Source organism: Calidris pugnax, unplaced genomic scaffold, assembly GCF_001431845.1.
Source record: "Calidris pugnax isolate Ruff unplaced genomic scaffold, ASM143184v1 scaffold18, whole genome shotgun sequence".
In the NCBI taxonomy this organism is placed as follows: domain Eukaryota; kingdom Metazoa; phylum Chordata; class Aves; order Charadriiformes; family Scolopacidae; genus Calidris; species Calidris pugnax.
In genome coordinates, this window is record NW_015090812.1 from 5,051,349 (window position 1) to 5,065,454 (window position 14,106).

At 43.9% G+C, this 14,106-nt stretch overlaps 1 protein-coding gene across 1 annotated transcript in view; it reads left to right on the forward strand.

Moving 5' to 3' along the window:
• NRDC (nardilysin convertase) overlaps positions 1 to 14,106 on the forward strand; it is a 32,765-nt gene that overhangs the window by 15,004 nt on the left and 3,655 nt on the right. Inside the window, exons 14-27 of the mRNA XM_014939210.1 lie at positions 385 to 439; positions 3,931 to 4,035; positions 4,309 to 4,432; positions 4,970 to 5,056; positions 5,646 to 5,765; positions 6,505 to 6,556; positions 7,649 to 7,799; positions 9,452 to 9,579; positions 9,935 to 10,097; positions 11,331 to 11,362; positions 11,657 to 11,795; positions 12,244 to 12,291; positions 12,669 to 12,721; positions 13,324 to 13,407. Of these exons, the coding sequence (XP_014794696.1) occupies positions 385 to 439; positions 3,931 to 4,035; positions 4,309 to 4,432; positions 4,970 to 5,056; positions 5,646 to 5,765; positions 6,505 to 6,556; positions 7,649 to 7,799; positions 9,452 to 9,579; positions 9,935 to 10,097; positions 11,331 to 11,362; positions 11,657 to 11,795; positions 12,244 to 12,291; positions 12,669 to 12,721; positions 13,324 to 13,407 (1,341 nt within the window). The remainder of the gene's footprint in view (positions 1 to 384; positions 440 to 3,930; positions 4,036 to 4,308; positions 4,433 to 4,969; positions 5,057 to 5,645; positions 5,766 to 6,504; positions 6,557 to 7,648; positions 7,800 to 9,451; positions 9,580 to 9,934; positions 10,098 to 11,330; positions 11,363 to 11,656; positions 11,796 to 12,243; positions 12,292 to 12,668; positions 12,722 to 13,323; positions 13,408 to 14,106) is intronic.

A 14,106-nucleotide genomic window follows, 5' to 3' on the forward strand; every position in this document is an offset into this window, starting at 1 on the left:
TGTGGTTGTTTCTTGGTGCTTTTAGTTTGATTTATTGTGATCTGGTTTCTGATTTTATAAGCTTGTTGAGCTAAATCTGTGGAAGTCAGGGCTGTGGTGTTCTGGCATTAGCCTTTATGTTAATTCGGTATCAGATTTTGACTCTTTGTACCTAAGACTCTTCCTCTTCAGAAAATACAAGAACTTTCTGCCAATTGAGAAATGCCCTTTTGGATGGAATGGAAATGTGTGTAATTCTGGCTTCTATGGCTTGTACCGGAATGAATGAATCACTGAACTCACCCCTGATGCCTCTCCTAGAAGACTCTTTTTTTTCAGATTCTTTAAAAATGTTGTGGAATAATGGAGGAAATCCACTTTTCTTGTCTTCTCCCTCCTTTACAGAATATGGGAAGAAATACAGAAGATTGAAGCGAACGAATTTCACTACCAGGAACAGGTATTCATCCACTGTTTTGTGTTGATATAGGTAAACCATAAAAAAGATTTCTTTTTAATTTTGAAACAAGTTTTCAAAGTCCTATTCAACCAGAAATAGATTATACGCTTTACGAGGCTGTGTTCTGCTGAAGGAATTTGTATTTTAGTCAGAGAAATATTGCGACTTTTTCCTCAACAGGATTAAATGTTACTTTTTTCATTCTCTACCTCTAGGTAGGCTGTGTGTGAAGATCTGTGCCCATTAATAGCGCTCTGCAAATTGTTGGATCTTTTCCGTATTTTTGCCTAATTTCACTGTTTTTTTAAGCTGTTTTGGCGCTGCTGATTTCTGGGAACAGCAAAGCAGCCTTGTGTGACAGGGGTGGCCTGCTGGTGACCCAGCCTCACAAAGCCCAGCGTGTTCATGACCCCCTTGTCCCCTCTTACAGCATTGTGCAGTGAAATGTGGGTTTGTGTCAAGTCTGCCTTGGCTTGCTGAAATAGTAATTAGCAAAGATCTCACTTGTTTTTATCAAAGGTAAAGAAAAACAGGGGAACACAATTTAGATAATTAGAGAAGCCTCACTTCATTGACTTTCTTACCATATTTAGCCGCCTTCTGTGTCTTATTAGGTAACTTGTTTTTTAGGAATGGTGCTAAAATTTCCTTTTGGGAAAACAGATCCATATATTACGTGTTCTGCTTGAAAGCACCACTGAAGTTTGTTGGGTTTTTTTAAGGTACACAGATGCAGGAAGGAGAAAAGGAGAAGGAGAAAAAAAAAAAGTTAAAAAAAGAAATATTGAAAGTGGAGTTTTTTTTCTTTCCAGATGCTCCAAGTATTTTCAGACCCGCTAGTCTGCTCTGAGCATCAGTATGTTAGAAATGCCATTTTTAGCAAATCTTTACGTCTGTAGCTCTGCCTTCAAAATAGGTTATGGAAGATATTGAGTGTCTTGAGTGGCCTTTGAGTAGCAGAAGCGGTATTTGCAAGAGATACAGGCAGCAAGGACTGCTGCCAACAACCCCACATAACAGAAAACAGAGCAGTGGATTTCTTTGGTAGGAACAAGGTTACACTGATTTATGAGTGCATTTTTTTTAAATGCCATGTGGTGGGTTTTTTTAGTGGAATCCAACTTTTATGAATTTGTTACAGATTTTTACAAAATTATATTACAAAATTACAATGGCCTGTCTTCCCCTAATAAAGCTTTTCCCAGAACAGTAGAGAAGAACTAAAAATCTGGGAAGGATGGCCATTTAGTGTCTTGGACAGAACAGGAACGAATTCCTGTGGCCCTGCATACAGTTTTATAATTCTGTCTTTAATCATTGCCAACAGAAGTCGTCCAGTTTGAAGTTTGGCTTTTTCATCAAAGTGAAGCTATTTAGTCCTGAAAGGTTTTTATTAGTTTTCTTGGTTCTTTTTAGTACTCCCAGCTAGAATTTTATGTTCCCCCAAACTGTTACTGCTCTAATAGACTATATACCTCCTGGTATCAAACCAGGTGGGGATAGAAAACACCCGAGTTCACACTGGGGAGATACCTACCATTAAGAATCCTGCCTTTGTGGCCAATTGATTTGGAGTGGTCATTAAGAGGTTACTGGCAGTGCAGGGACTGAACTCAGAAAGCAAGGAACAGACATAAGTGTGTTCTTTTGTGACAGGGTTGTGCATCTCAGGGACAGATGAATGACTTGGTCACTGCACCCACCCTTCTGGTTGATGGAAGGAGCTGGTACATGGCTGTTCTAAAAAACAGTGGTCACAGAGGCTTGGTTTTGGGATAAGCAGTTTTGTGCCCCACGAGAGGTTTAACGTTTCCTCAGGTGTACAGTGTCTTAAAAAAATTATTGGTCATGTTTTCTACCACATTTATAAGACACAGATATGTCAAACTCACCTCTTTCCATATAATCACAGAATTCTAGGGGTTGGAAGGGACCTCTGGAGATCATGTAGTCCAACCCCCCTGCCAAAGCAGGTTCACCCAGAGCAGGCTGGACAGGAACACGTCCAGGTGGGTTTTGAATGTCTCCAGAGAAGGAGACTCCACACCCACTCTGGGCAGCCTCTTCCAGGGCTCTGCCACCCTCAAAGTGAAGAAGTTCCTCCTCATGTTTAGATGGAACTTCCTGTGTTCCAGCTTCCTGTGTTCCAGCTGTATTTTCAGGTGAACTGTGGTCTGTGTTTGGACCCAGAATCTTTACAGTACGATGCTGGCTGGTTCAAAAAAACCCAAAAGCACTCAGCAAGAAGCTCTCCACTATGTAGTACTGAACTCAGAAAGCAAGGAACAGACATAAGTGTGTTCTTTTGTGACAGGGTTGTGCATCTCAGGGACAGATGAATGACTTGGTCACTGCACCCACCCTTCTGGTTGATGGAAGGAGCTGGTACATGGCTGTTCTAAAAAACAGTGGTCACAGAGGCTTGGTTTTGGGATAAGCAGTTTTGTGCCCCACGAGAGGTTTAACGTTTCCTCAGGTGTACAGTGTCTTAAAAAAATTATTGGTCACGTTTTCCACCCCATTTATAAGACACAGATGTGTCAAACTCACCTCTTTCCATAGAATCACAGAATTCTAGGGGTTGGAAGGGATCTCTGGAGACCATGTAGTCCAACCCCCCTGCCAAAGCGGGTTCACCCAGAACAGGCTGGACAGGAACACATCCAGGTGGGTTTTGAATGTCTCCAGAGAAGGAGACTCCACACCCACTCTGGGCAGCCTATTCCAGGGCTCTGCAACCCTCAAAGTAAAGAAGCTTTTCCACATGTTCAGATGGAACTTCCGGTGTTGCAGCTTCCTGCAGCCTCTTCCAGGGCTCTGCCACCCTCAAAGTGAAGAAGTTCCTCCTCATGTTTAGATGGAACTTCCTGTGTTCCAGCTTCCTGTGTTCCAGCTGTATTTTCAGGTGAACTGTGGTCTGTGTTTGGACCCAGAATCTTTACAGTACGATGCTGGCTGGTTCAAAAAAACCCAAAAGCACTCAGCAAGAAGCTCTCCACTATGTAGTCTTACACCATTAAAAGGCAATAGGAGAATCCTTTCCTCCTCACGCTGTACATCATGGCAGAGGACGTAGGAAAGCAGCAGAATCAGAGATACTCATGCAGCAGCAGCAATTCCTTGGCTTGTTCTTTCCAGGTTCCAGATGACTTTAAATGTTGAATTGCAGGACTCTGCTTGGTGTTCCCTGGAGGCAAGGAGTGTGTTCTACTGGGTCTTTAACCTAGCAGGTTTAATGACTGTAAACTGCCTGCTCAAGGTTTCTTCTACAAGGATGATGTGTCTGATATTTCAGGATTCTCAGAGGAGTCCTGAGCATTAGATATGGTTATGAAATATATTTAGTTTAATAACTGAAACTAAATGCCATGACAAGCACAGCATGTAACTAATGCTTAACATACCTGACCGGTCAAGCTCTTCTCAGAACAGAAAATTGATTTTTTAGTTTTCTGATTATGTGAAAAATAGCTTGCTTTATTTGCTTACAGACAGATCCAGTCGACTATGTGGAAAGCCTTTGTGAGAACATGCAGTTGTTTCAGAAAGAGGATTTTCTGACAGGAGACCAGCTCTTGTTTGAATACAAGCCTGAGGTAAATGCTCTTTAAACTCTTATTACACATTTTGATGTAAGGAAAATACAGGCATAGGGTATAATATAGACAACATATATAGGTATTTGTAATTAGGCATAAAACAGACCGAGGTTTTGTATTAATTGAAACACTATTTTTATATTCAGCAAGCAAATCTTTTTTTGTAAGGTTGTTATGTCTTGTTCCTGCTGCGTTCAGACTGAGAAGCCTTTGCTGGCTCAGGCAGAGCCAGTTGCATTTGAACATTTATTTATTGTCTTCAACTTACAGATCATTGCTGATGCCCTGAACCAGCTCAGCCCTCAGAAAGCCAACCTGGTGTTGCTGTCTGCTGCCAACGAAGGCCAGTGTCATCTAAAAGAGAGGTGGTTTGGAACACAGTACAGCGTGGAAGGTAAAACAAGGGCAGAAACTTAGAGAATGTCTGATTCACAAAGTCGAGACAATAAAAGGGTGACAACACAAAATACAACCACGGGGAAGCAGAGAGGTGAATCCTCAGTGCTCAGCTGACCTCATCATTAGTCAGATACTCTGTCCTACTCAATAATTGTTCTTCTTTGTTTGGTATCAGTTAATTCCCTACTCCCAGGTTTACAATTGTTTGAGGAGGTGGGAATCCCCTTGGCTGCCATTCAAGTCCTGAACAGGGAAAAGAAAACAAACAACGGAGGACAGGGCATGTTGGTGGCTGGATTTCTAGTGCAGAGAGGCTTAATTTACTTTTTAATATGACTGCTTCAGTCCTGCACCAGGGGAGTTTGCAGGAAGGGATTTAGAAGGAGTCACGACGAACCAGGTGACGTTAAGAAACTCCTATCACACTGCAAATCTCCATGGGGATAGCTAAGAGATGAGGTGACTGGTCTAGGAAACAAGATAGCATTACCTTCCTGTTGAACTAAATGCATTTCTTGTTTTTTTTTAATAGATATTGACAAGTACTGGAGTGATTTATGGGCCAGTGACTTTGAGTTAAATCAGGATTTACACCTTCCAGAAGAAAACAAATACATAGGTAAGGCACCTGAGCGTGAGAGAAGTAATTTATTTGAGAATTTTCTGTGGTTTAGAAACAATCTTAATTTCTGTCTACACATCCACCTGGTTTAGAAAATTAAAAAGTATGGGAGTTCTATTCACCTGGATTTTATTTAATCTTTTATTTATAAGAACTGAATTTTTGTAAGATGTAAACTTATAGATCAATATATCCATAGCAGAGCAGGCCTCACACAATCAATGAGAGTTAACACTGAGCTCCGGACACCCTAGAAGAGCAATTTTATTTGCTTAATCTTGCTGGTTTTGAAAGATTGTAAATACCATCTGGCTTTGTTGCCAGAACCAAATAAAAATAAACCCACAGCTTGTCTCCTGAGTGGAATGCAACATCTCTATTTCTGCACTGCTTCTGAGCCACTGTTCTGGTGTGGAACTGAAAACTAAGTGGTCTTTGGGTCCTGGAAAGCATTATCACATATAATTTAGCAAACTGGGAGGGGGAAAATGTATTATGGTGATAATATTGAAGACTTTCATGCATGTAGCCTGTCTGTGTCTGTGAAACCCACTAACTTCTGGGTTTGGTTTTTCTTTTTGTTTAGCCACCGACTTTGCTTTGAAAGTTGCCGACAGCCCTGAGACAGAATATCCAGTCAAAATACAAAGCACACAACAAGGCTGTCTCTGGTACAGGAAAGATGATAAATTCAAAATCCCAAAAGGTAAAACACTTTAGGGCTTTCTGAAGAATAGGAAGTCCCTGTTTTTACCAGCTGGAATTTATTTGAAGGCAAATAACCCATGATAGCATTCACCATTTAAACTCCGTGTTTACTGTCAGCTCTTCCATGGTCCTTTTGATGTGTTTATTAGATATAATAAATGAGAAGCAGGTAAATTAGCCTGCAACAAAGAAATCCTGCTGATACCTCAGGTTAAAAAGTAGAATTGCTGAAATACACTGACTTCTGAATGTGTCTGACTGTGGGCCAAATTTGGCGGACAGAATGTGACACTGAGACAAGGGCTTGAAAATTAAGGAACACATGAATTAGGAGAGATTGTCATCTGCTCTACAGAAAGAGAAAAATATAGCCTGGATCTGAGACAAATGTGGAAAATATATTGCTGCTTTCAAGCAGAATGTCACAATTTTTAGTGTCTGTTAAACAGATGTTTTATGGAGTTTTCTTTTTTATTTATGTTGGTCACATCGTGTCAGTTAGTGTTCTGCAAAGCACAAACTGGTATTTTCTATTAGTTTGTATTTTTTTAAGGGAAGTGTTTTGGAGTGAAAAGAGAAGACATTTGATGATGACTTAATATAAGCAAAAATATATTCTTATAGCTGAATGACCATTTTCGTTAGACTCAAATAACCTGATGAAAATGGGTTTGACTTTGGAAAGCTGTCACTTTTTATAGAATTGCTCATTTAAGTTTCTCTTTCCCCACCACCAGGTTATGTTCGTTTCCATCTGATCTCTCCATTGATACAGCAGTCTGCAGAGAAGTAAGGATTATGTTATTTGTACTTATCTTGTGGAGTAACTAAATTCCCATACCTACTGAAAAGCGGTGGAGGGAGATTAATTTTAAACTGGAATAGAATAAGGCTTCATTTTCTCCAGTTCTTACACATCCCTTGTGGTTTTATCTGTAATCTGGCGAGAGTGGTTCTACAGCAGAGAGATGGGTAGGAATTTCATGGCCTGTTAGTCCCCAGTGCAAGTTTTGGAAAAAATAATGTAACAGCAGCAGTGCAGGTACCAGAAGGAAGTGCTTGGGGAAGGAGTCGGTCCTGAAAAGAGCAGTCCACGGTCATGCCATGAACTGGCAACTTGGGAGCCTGTAGGAGGAGGTGAAGAGACTCTCAGCAGCATTTAGAAACCAGCTGCTGGTTGGACAGAGCTGAAAATTGTAGCTCTGCACGTCCTGCACTTCTGCTAGTCTTAGGCTGGCATTGCTGTTTGTAACAAATTTCGTAGTGCTTTTCTATTAATCCTGTTGAGACCTGCACAAGTGATGTTTTGGGAAAGCCTCTATAAATCTGTTTTCATCAGGGCTTTGTGAGTTGGAACTTTGAGTGGTGATCCAGGCCATAACAAATAGCTGAAAGCACAGACTGAAATCATATTGTGCAGCCTGATTTGCTGTAGCTTGTTATTATTGTTTTATCTTGATAGATAAATAATAATCTCATTACTCAAGTCTTCAGCGTAACCGAGTCCATTCATCCCCCCTTCCTGTACACAAAATATAATACTTCCATTTTCTGTGATTATTCAGTGTTTTGAGCACTGACGTGTTACAATGTGCATTCCTAACTTGAAGAAATCTTAAATTATGTGAAGCTGGAACCTTATTCATTGCAAAGAACAGCTGAATGTTAAAATAATTAAGTAGTGTCATTTGCTTTCAAGACAAAGGGAAACTTGCTTTCTGTATTTCCAGGTTTGTTGAAAATTTCTTTTTCAATCTGATTTTACTCAAGTATCAATTTCTGTTGGAGAACTTCTTGTGTGTACCATCAAACTCATTTGGCTTGATTTTTATCTTTCTTCTATCCCTTCCTTTTTAACCCTCTGCCCTTTTCTCCATCCAGCATCGTTTTGTTTGACACGTTTGTAAGCATCCTGTCCCACAACCTTGGTGAACCAGCTTACGAAGCGGACGTCGCTCAGCTGGAATACAAGCTGGTGGCAGGAGAGCATGGGTTAGTCATCCGAGTGAAAGGATTCAATCATAAACTACCTGTGAGTACTGCTCATCTTCTAGGTACTTCCATGCACGCTGCTTTTCAGGGTCTGTGCTTTTTGTCCCAGCAGCTGGAGCCTCGCTGGCTGGAGCTTTGAATGTTTAGATGGAGTAATTTAAATTGGAAAATTTGTGTCTCTTCAGACACAGCAAATGCAGCAAATGCTTTTCCCTGTGCTTACATGTATAAAGATGTAGCTTTATTCACTTAAATAAGCTCAAATGACTGACCTTAGGCTGACTTAAGAGAAATCTTCCTTTAATTAATGACTGTGTCTCCATTGAGGCTTTAACAGCTTTTCCTTTAAAAAGAGCCATGAGTCTCCCATGTCCCTTTAGAGCATTAGAGCCTCTCCAGCTCTAAGCTAAAGCTATTTGCACGCTGTCTGGGGAAGTATGTCTGAAAATAGGTGCTGTTTACAATTTGACTTAGGAGATACAGCTGTGGAGATACAGACTCATTTTGGGTGCAGTTTTCCTTTGTTGGGTTGCTAAGAGCTTACCTTATGGGGATGGGGGGATCCCTGTTCCCATTCTCTAAACACCAGCCGTGTAAGACTTGGCAAGCACAGAGAGGATGTAGTGGTCAAAGGGGAGAGAACTGCCAAGTAGTTTCCTCAGACTTGTGTTGGGAAAGCTGGGCTGGAGCTCTGATAAGACTTCTTAATGTGAGCTTTAACAGGAAAAGACAGAGGTACAAACAATGACCAGAGGGCTAGAGCACCTCTCCTGCAGGGACAGGCTCAGGGAGGTGGGGTTGTTCAGCCTGGAGAAAAGAAGGCTCAAGGAAGACCTTATAGATGCCTTCCAGTACCTACAGGGGGCCTACAGGAGAGATGGGGAGGGACTCTTTATCAGGGAGTGGAGTGATAGGACAAGGGATAACGGTTTCTAACTGAAAGAGGGGAGATCTAGATTAGATATTAGGAAGAAATGCTTTATCCTGAGGGTGGTGGGACACTGGAACAGGTTGCCCAGAGAAGCTGTGGATGTCCCATCCCTGGAGATGTTCAAGACCAGACTGGATTGGGCTTTGAGCAACCTGCTGTAGTGGGAGGTGTCCCTGCCCATGGCAGGGGGGTTGGAACTTCATGATCTTTAAGGTCCCTTCCAACTCTAACCATTCTATGATTCTAAACTCAACTGCATGCTCTAGTGGCCGAGATTGTAGGGGTGTTTTGTGTGTGTAAGGTTGGACTCAGTGATCTCAGAGGTCCTTTCCAACCGTAATGATTCTGTGATTCTGTAAATAGCATGGTCTGAATATTCTTTTTAAATCATGACTGTTGTTCTGTTGCGATGTCAATGTGCCAGTCAACTGCAAAGGGAAAAACCGGACTATTTGATACATCGATATTGGAGTTACAGGCTGGCTTTCTTCCCATAGAATTCAGAAACTCCTGTTGATTTGGAATATTGAGTTTGTTTTATTCACTTTCTAAAAATGCAATCCTTTTGAAACTGACTGTAAATAGAAGTGTTTAGTGAAGAACATCTAACAGAATTGAGGAATGTGCTTTAGTAACCCTGCATATCTCTCATGTTGAGCAAATAATGATGATTTTAAAATTATTATCATTATATAGGATTAAGTTTAAATTGGTTCTTAAAAAACACAAAAAAAACCAACTGAAAACTGTTTTCTTTACAGCTTCTATTTCAGCTCATCATTGATTACTTGTCTGACTTCAGCTTTACTCCAGCAGTTTTTGAAATGATAACAGAGCAGCTGAAGAAAACATACTTCAACTTCCTCATCAAACCTGAGACTCTGGCCAAGTGAGTTCTGGGGGAGGGCAGAAGGTGCTGCAGTAAGTGCTGAGGTTGAGCTGAAGAGCTCAGGAATCGCTGCTCCTGGGCTTATGGAGGCTTGTTCTGGGGTTTAGCTTGTGGTTCAGAGAGTTCAAGCAGCTCTGCCACCAACATATCAAACGTGGGGCAGATTGGACACAGCTGCTGTTCTGAAGTGACCTGTAGCCAACGGCAGGTGCTGAGGGGAGGGCAGGATCAGCCCACAGCCCTGCTCCTGGGGACCGTCTTCCCCTCCCCAGTACAATCCTGAGTCAGAAGTGGGATCTCTTATGTTGAACAGCTCTTGACAGCCCGTGGTGGTGTTTTCCTCCGTGCGTTGCAGGGACGTGCGCCTCCTGATTCTCGAGCACGGCAGGTGGTCCATGATAGACAAATACCAGACGCTGATGAACGGCCTTTCCATCGAGTCCCTCTCCTCCTTTGTTAAGGCTTTCAAATCACAGCTCTTCGTCGAGGGTCTCGTACAAGGAAACTTCACGAGCAGAGTAAGTAGAGCTTCAGTGTCTCACACGCACTGAAACTCCTCCTTAAAATGTGCTTTAACGCAGTTGCCACAACGTCAGCACTCACCTGCTCCCTGAGTGCCTCTTCTGTACTGGCCACCTGAGAATCGCTGGTCCAGGGCACCTTCACCTCTAGTGACTTGGGAATGCTCATCTGCATAAGCCCCTGGGGAGCCTGTCATTGCTAATTCAGAGGGGTTTTTCTTCAGGAATTTGGATTTAAACTGCAGAGAGGGGAAAATGTGGTAGAAAAGAGGCCTGTAACCTCTCTTCCCTCTTGTCACTGTTTTTATAGTCTTTGGTGTGTTGATATATTTGATATTGAGAAATTCCACCACAGCTGGAACCTCCCCTCAAAGTACATTTATCCTGGGGATTTGATTGCCTGCATGGTTTGATCAAACCTCAGTGAGGTCCAGTCATCTTCAGACTTGTTAAACACTGCAGTGTTCATCCAAGTCTTCTACCCTGGGACCGGGTCACACATAGTCCTTGTCAGGCTTTTTAAAATAGGGTTGTGGTGGGGCTCAGCTCCGTGTATCCAGCGTCGGTGAGTGCCTGTGTGTGGCACGGGAGAGAAACCTTCTGCAATTAGGATTGGTGCCGAGAAGTTTGTCTTAGCTAGTGGTGTTTGTCCTCAAGCCCCCTAAAGAAAACCTGCTGCTGTCCATTGGGAGGTCAGATTCGTGTCATCTCAGCTGTCCCCTCCTGAGCTGTGGAACAGGAGGTCTGAGAATGTGATTGTGGTTTGCTGAGAACCTTCATTCAAAATGCTTTTATTGCTGCAGCCTCTGTGAGCTGAGCTTTCACAGCGTGGCAGGGGCAGCCCTGCAACTCCTACAGCAGTTTTACCATTTCTCTTACTTCCATTTCTTCCACTTCCCAAGAATCTTCTTGGAATTCCAACTTCATGCACAAGGAGGGGCCTTATCCCCTCCTGTGGGCACCCTGTGCTGTTGGGATGGTGACGCTGTTTCTCTGGCTTCTGCATTCTCCTGCTGGAGAAGTTACAGTGCCAGAAGCCACCAGGAGACTCCCTTTGCCTTGCAGCTTGGTGCAGAGGAGGGACTTGGGATAAGGACAGGGGCAGGGACACAGGTGGCACGACAGAGCTCGGGGGGTCACTTTCTCAGGTGACGCACTGCGGTGTGTGGCTGTGAATTGGGGTAATAATTCTCCTCTAAACAAAACTTGTGTTTCTGCTTTCTCTCCTAGGAAGCAAAGGATTTTCTGAATTACGTTGTTCAGTGAGTATCTCTTGGCTCTCGCATCACTCATTCTGTGGAAACTATCATGGAGTTAAGATTCTTTTCTGGAGGAAGGGACCAGGGTGGGGGCGATGCAGAAAGTCCCTTCTCCCCTCCCATGTGGAGGTGGTGAGGTGGGAGGTGACCGCTCGTCGTGGCAGCTCAGGGACATTGTTTGGATTTGGGGAAGGGGAAAATAATGTCAGAGGGAGCGTGTAAATGCCTGGGTGTTGTATTGGTTCTGGGTAAGGTGTGAGTGGGTGGGTGACTCTTTGCTGTTTGTTCTCCCTTCAGAAAGCTCCAGTTCTCCCCCCTGGTCCATCCCTGCCCCGTTCAGTTCCGGGTGGTGGATTTGCCAAACACACATCTGCTCTGTAAGGTGAAAACTCTCAACAGAGGCGACGCCAACTCCGAAGTGACAGTCTACTACCAGGTAAGGTGGCAGCTTGGTGTCTGCTGGCCTGTCCCCTCTGGTAGCTGCTCATGTTGTACATAAGTCACAGCTTGGATGGGACAGGGATGTTGCAGAGGATGGCCCCCCAGGCCCGAGAGGCTGAACCCAGGTGGGCTCTGGCAGGGTTTGGGGCTACCCTGAACCGGCATCTTCCCCTCCCAGCCTGTGCCAGCAGCTGGGATTGTGCTTTGGTGATTTCCTGGTGTCCTCACCACCAATCTCCTGGTCCTGGGCTGAGCCCCTCCACTCTCTTTTGGAGGCCATATTGAGGCTCCCACAGAAAGCAAGAACTTTTCACCTGTCCCTGCTGTGAACTGTAATTTAGTGCCATGGTCCAGGCTGAAGTCTGTCCCACAACTGTCACCTTGGTCTGAACTACAGCATTTAACTCCATGAAATCACCCTAAATTCTTCATTTTCTTTCTAGTCAGGTGCCAGGAACCTGAGGGAATATACCCTTATGGAGCTGCTTGTGGTAAGTTGGTGTTTGTGTCTCCTAACTCAGATAGGGCCATGGGGCTAAATGGGACAAAGGGGACAGCAGGTGTCTGTTGCTCACTCTGGTTAAACTGGTGAGTGTCTGGGACAGGATCCCCAGCTGCTGCTATGGGGCTGTGCTAGCCCCTATGCTGGACCATGTGGAAGATGTTCTCAGCCCCAGAAGACTGAGTGCTCTGTGAATTGGGTGGGTGCAGTGGGAAAGTTGGCGCATGGGTTGTGTTCAGGTGTGGTGTGGTGTTCAGGTGTGGTGTTCAGGTGTGGTGTTCAGGTGTTGTGCTCTCGTTCCTGTGGAGCCGGAGGGTGGCTGCAGAGGAGCATCAATTCCGCTGTAACACATTTGTTCTGTTTCAGATGCACATGGAAGAGCCTTGCTTTGACTTCCTGAGGACCAAGCAGACCCTTGGGTGAGTTCAGTGGGGGGTAACTCCTATGCACCTGCCTTTGCCATTCCTTGCTATTTTCACTCAGGGAACCCAGCCCAGTGGCCAATTCCTGTTGTTTTAGTGGATACAGTCACATAAACACATCAAACCCAAGAGCAGCCATTCATACAGGCTGCAGCCAAGTTCCTTTTGAGTCCTGTAAGAATTGCATCTATTACTGTGTGTTAATTGGGAATTATTCAGCATCAGGTTGTTCCTTCTCCTTCCCAAATCAGCTCCCTGTTCCCAGGGCTGTTTTCACAGTCAGAGGCACCCTTCTGCCTCGGGAAACTGCAACGAGCTTTTCACAGCTCTGGGGCTGGCACTGAGGAATTACTTTGCAGGAACACAAACACAGCTTAAAAGGATTTCCTCAAAATGAGAAAATTACTAACGTGCAGTGATGCAGGAAATAAAGGAATTATTCTCAATAAAGATTATTGAGAATTTATAGCTGAGATTTTTTCATTCTAAAATACAAACACTATTTCACGATTTTAACTTATAGCATGTCCTGTAAATAAAATATTAATTATGCTTGTATAATGACTTCATTGTAACACCCCTCCCCTTTTCTTTTTAAGCTACCACGTGTACCCTACCTGCAGGAATACTTCTGGGATTCTCGGATTCTCCGTCACAGTAGCCACCCAGGCGACTAAATACAAGTAAGTGTGTGCCCCTGGTGACTCTGTCACCGCTCCCAGCCTTGGGGGGGGGGAGCTGTCCCTGAGCCAACAGCACCCGTTTCTGGGGACCTTATTGCACCGTGGTCACACTGAACATCTGAGCCCCACGGGAGATGCTGAGGTGTCAAACTGTGACCATGTTCACGTGTGGTGTTTTGTGGAAGTGGTGTCTTTACACAACCAAACAATTATCACTGAGAGGTTTCACTCTTGTATTTGTTCCGTTCATGTTTGACATGACCATGTTCACGTGTGGTATTTTGTGGAAGTGGTGTCTTTACACAACCAAACAATTATCACTGAGAGGTTTCACTCTTGTATTTGTTCCGTTAGATGAGGTCACAGCTGACTTCACTTTGCACCTGCTCCCATTTAAGAGCTCACACCTGTTTCAGGCCCCAGAGGGTTGGGGTTTTTTGCCCTATGAGGGGGGTTAAACCCAAAGAGAATGTCAAAAGCGAGTGCCCCCGGCCTCAGCTTGTGGCACTGCTGACAGCTGCAACACAGGGACTAAAAAAAGACACCTAAAGAAAACAATAGCCTTAAGCTTCTTAAACTACAGCACTTCTGACCTGAGTAGGGAAAAGTAATCCAGAGAGAGGCGAATATCCCCCTGCCCTTTCCAGAGAGTGAGGCAAATATCCCCCTGCCCTTTTGAAGATGCTCTGCCAGGAGAGC